This window comes from Corapipo altera, unplaced genomic scaffold, assembly GCF_003945725.1.
Source record: "Corapipo altera isolate COAL_440 unplaced genomic scaffold, ASM394572v1 56214, whole genome shotgun sequence".
In the NCBI taxonomy this organism is placed as follows: domain Eukaryota; kingdom Metazoa; phylum Chordata; class Aves; order Passeriformes; family Pipridae; genus Corapipo; species Corapipo altera.
The window spans coordinates 1-3,012 of NW_020888307.1; the positions used below are offsets into that span (position 1 = coordinate 1).

General features: G+C 64.5%; 1 protein-coding gene across 1 annotated transcript; it reads left to right on the forward strand.

Annotated features, from left to right (window-relative positions):
* Window positions 1–5: 5 nt before the first annotated feature.
* Window positions 6–1,397, forward strand: LOC113941924 (endothelial zinc finger protein induced by tumor necrosis factor alpha-like; the record flags this gene model as incomplete). The annotated part of the gene is made up of 1 exon (XM_027633058.1): window positions 6–1,397. A coding segment is annotated over one exon (954 nt), but the record flags the coding sequence as incomplete, so codon positions are not given.
* Window positions 1,398–3,012: the final 1,615 nt, after the last annotated feature.

The following is a 3,012-nucleotide window of genomic DNA, read 5'->3' on the forward strand; positions in this document are numbered from 1 at the left end:
CTCTGCCCACAGCCCCCGCGGAGAGGCTGGATGAGGAGGGTCCCCTGAGCCAGGAGCAGCTGGTTCCCTGGGAGAGCCACGGCGTGGCCGGGCCGAAGGCGGCCGGGGCAGGACTGGGGGAGTTCTCCCTGGGGGATTTCAAGCCGGTGGTGGTGCCGGTGGAGGCTCGCCCCGCCCCGGGGCTGCCCTTCCCCATGGAGCACGCGCTGGGCGCGGGGACGGAGCAGCCCTTCGCCCTTCCCCAGGGAATGCCGCTGGGAGAAGACCCCGGCGCCGAGGGGGCCTCGCCGCAGCCCGGCTGGGAGCAGCACGATCCCTGCGCCGCCGGGGACGATCCCAGGGCGCTCCCGCCGGGCTGGAAGAGCGTCCGGCTGACGCGCAACCTCCTGGCGCGGCAGCAGAGGAAGAGCAACGGCTCCTTCATCTGCTCGTCCTGCGGGAAGAGCCTGGCGCACCACGCGGCGCTGCTGCGGCACCAGCGCCTGCACACGGGCGAGAGGCCCTTCCAGTGCCCGGACTGCGGCAAGAGCTTCAACGAGAAGTCCAACCTCAACAAGCACTACCGGATCCACACCGGGGAGCGGCCGTACCGCTGCCCCTCCTGCGGGCAGGGCTTCGTGCAGAAGCACCACCTGCAGAAGCACCAGCGCATCCACGGGCCGCCGCGGGGCGCGTGGCCGGGCCGGCCGGCGCGGGCCAGCGCCGCCGGGGAGCGGCTCTACCGCTGCATCGAGTGCGCCGAGAGCTTCCCCCAGAAAGCGTCGCTGGAGGAGCACCAGCGCCGGCACACCCAGCAACGGCCCTTCCAGTGCCACGGCTGCACCAAGAGCTTCCGGCACCGGCAGTCGCTGAACCACCACCAGAAGGTGCACGCCGTGGCCGGCTCCCCGGCCGGCAGCTTGCCGGGACACAAGCGGGAGCTGGAGCCCTGCGAGGCTCTGGGCCAGGACAGTCGGTAGCCGCAGGGCTGGAGGAGGGAAGGCAGCTGGGGTCACAGCACCGAGGGACTTGTGGCACCGCCGGGGGCTCCAGGAGGAGGAGGAGGAAGGATGTGCTGCCTGGGCAGGGAAGGGCCCCCAGGGACTGGTCACGAGGCAGCAGAGGAGGGTCAGTGGCTGGAACCGAGCCAGGCGGTGCCGCTGCCCCGTGGATTCAGCAGAGGAGTGGCTGTGTTGGATCTCGGGGAATGGTGGAATTGAACACTGGGTTGTTTGAACACTGCCAGCCTGGACAGAGGTGGCCTGGGAGTGGTTGCTGGCCTGGGGAGGTTGATGATCTGGGAGTGGTCAGTGTCCCCAGGGTGGTTGGTGGCCCAGGTCAGTGGCCTGGATGCACTGCGGGGGGCTGGGCTGCAGTTGGAATCAGTGGATGAACCAGGAAGAGACTTGGATAAAAGACTCATGGTGTCTCCTGTTGTGCTCCAGGGGGTGGGCTCGGGGTGGGCTTGGGAGGTCAGAGAGGGATGGGGATCCTGGAAAGGGATGGGGGTCACCACCTTCCTTGGGGGGAGAAGGGGGGAGGAATGTGTAGCTGCCTGATGGGAATTTGGAATGGTCCCACAAGAATCCCCCACAGGATCCTCTGTAGGATCTGGGCACCACAGGACTCCCTGGCAGTGCTGAGGGACTGTCCCCTGCCCATGGCATCCCCCTGCCCATGGCAGCCAGGGCCACTCCATCCCCTGCCCTTCCCTGCTCCCCTCGGCCGCTCATCCTTCTGCCTGCAGAGGCTTCGTCCTTCCTGCCTGGGGTCCCAGGGGCTCCCTAGGGATGGAACTGCCAGCAGTGATTCCAAACCACCCCCGCCCCGGTCAGAGCTGTCCTGGCTGATCCCAGTTCCTCCAGCCCCGGCCATTCCCATGGGCACTGGCACAGCCCCCAGAACAGCCAGACATAGAGGCAAATACTTTATTAATTCCACATCCTGAGAAAGGGATTGGGAATGTCATAGGAAACGCTGGTCCTGGTCAAAACAGCTTTGGAAATGCCCGGTTGGGGCTGCTGGCCCGAGGAGGGGCCGGCACCTCTGCTGGCCAGGGGGGGATCACCCGCCGGCAGCACCAGCTCAGTCGTGGGATCCCCTGGGATCTCTACCCCCGCAGGATAACCAGCCACTGGCTCACTGCCAGATCCACAGTAATCCATATAGTAATCCATATGCAATCCATAAGGCAGCAACCGCCCCCGCATCCCATCGGGAACACGGAGTGACCCATCTGCCATCGTCACCCCTCCTGCTTCCCAGACGCAATCCCAGGGGCAGGAATTGTGACACACTGGCCTGGAGGAGCTGTGGGACATGGTGTGTGTCCCCGTGGAGCAGCTTGGACACTGCTGTCCCTCCCAGGGGGCAGGGAGGCAGTGGAGGGGCACACTTGGATGTGGCACAGTTCCCAAAGCTTCCCACAGCAGCGCCATCACACCTTGGGAATGACCAGGAATGAAAGATGGGAAAAGCCAACTGGGTCTCCCGGCCTCACCGCTTGGAGAGGGACAGAAACTTCAGGATGTCAAGTAACTACATTAAACAACTCAAGGAAAACAAAAAGAAGAACCTGGAAAACTAAATTCAAGAGTCCCAACAGCTTCTCCGTTGGGCCCACATGGCGATGGCACCGGGAGGGACGTGTTCCCTGTGCACCAACAGGGGCGAGCGTGGGGCTCTGGCCACGGACACAGTTCCAGTGGCTCCGGGGATGCCGGAGCGGTGCCAGGCCTGGCCTTCACCGGCTGCCTCCGGGCAGGTCTCCCTCCCCTCCGGCTGAGGTAGCTGCAGAACTGGTTTCCTATAGGATTCGTTACGGTGGGATTTGGGGCACAAGGAGATGAGCTGTGGTTGGGAGAGTGGGAGCAGGAGCTGGTGGCTGCCATGGTGGATCCACGAGGATCAGGTACTGCTGGGCAGCACAGGGCTGGCTGACCCATCAAGTATTCCCAAAATGACTGCATCCATGCAGGATGGTCCCAAGAGTGCCTGTGGACTCCCTGGAATATGCAAGATCAGAACAGTGGG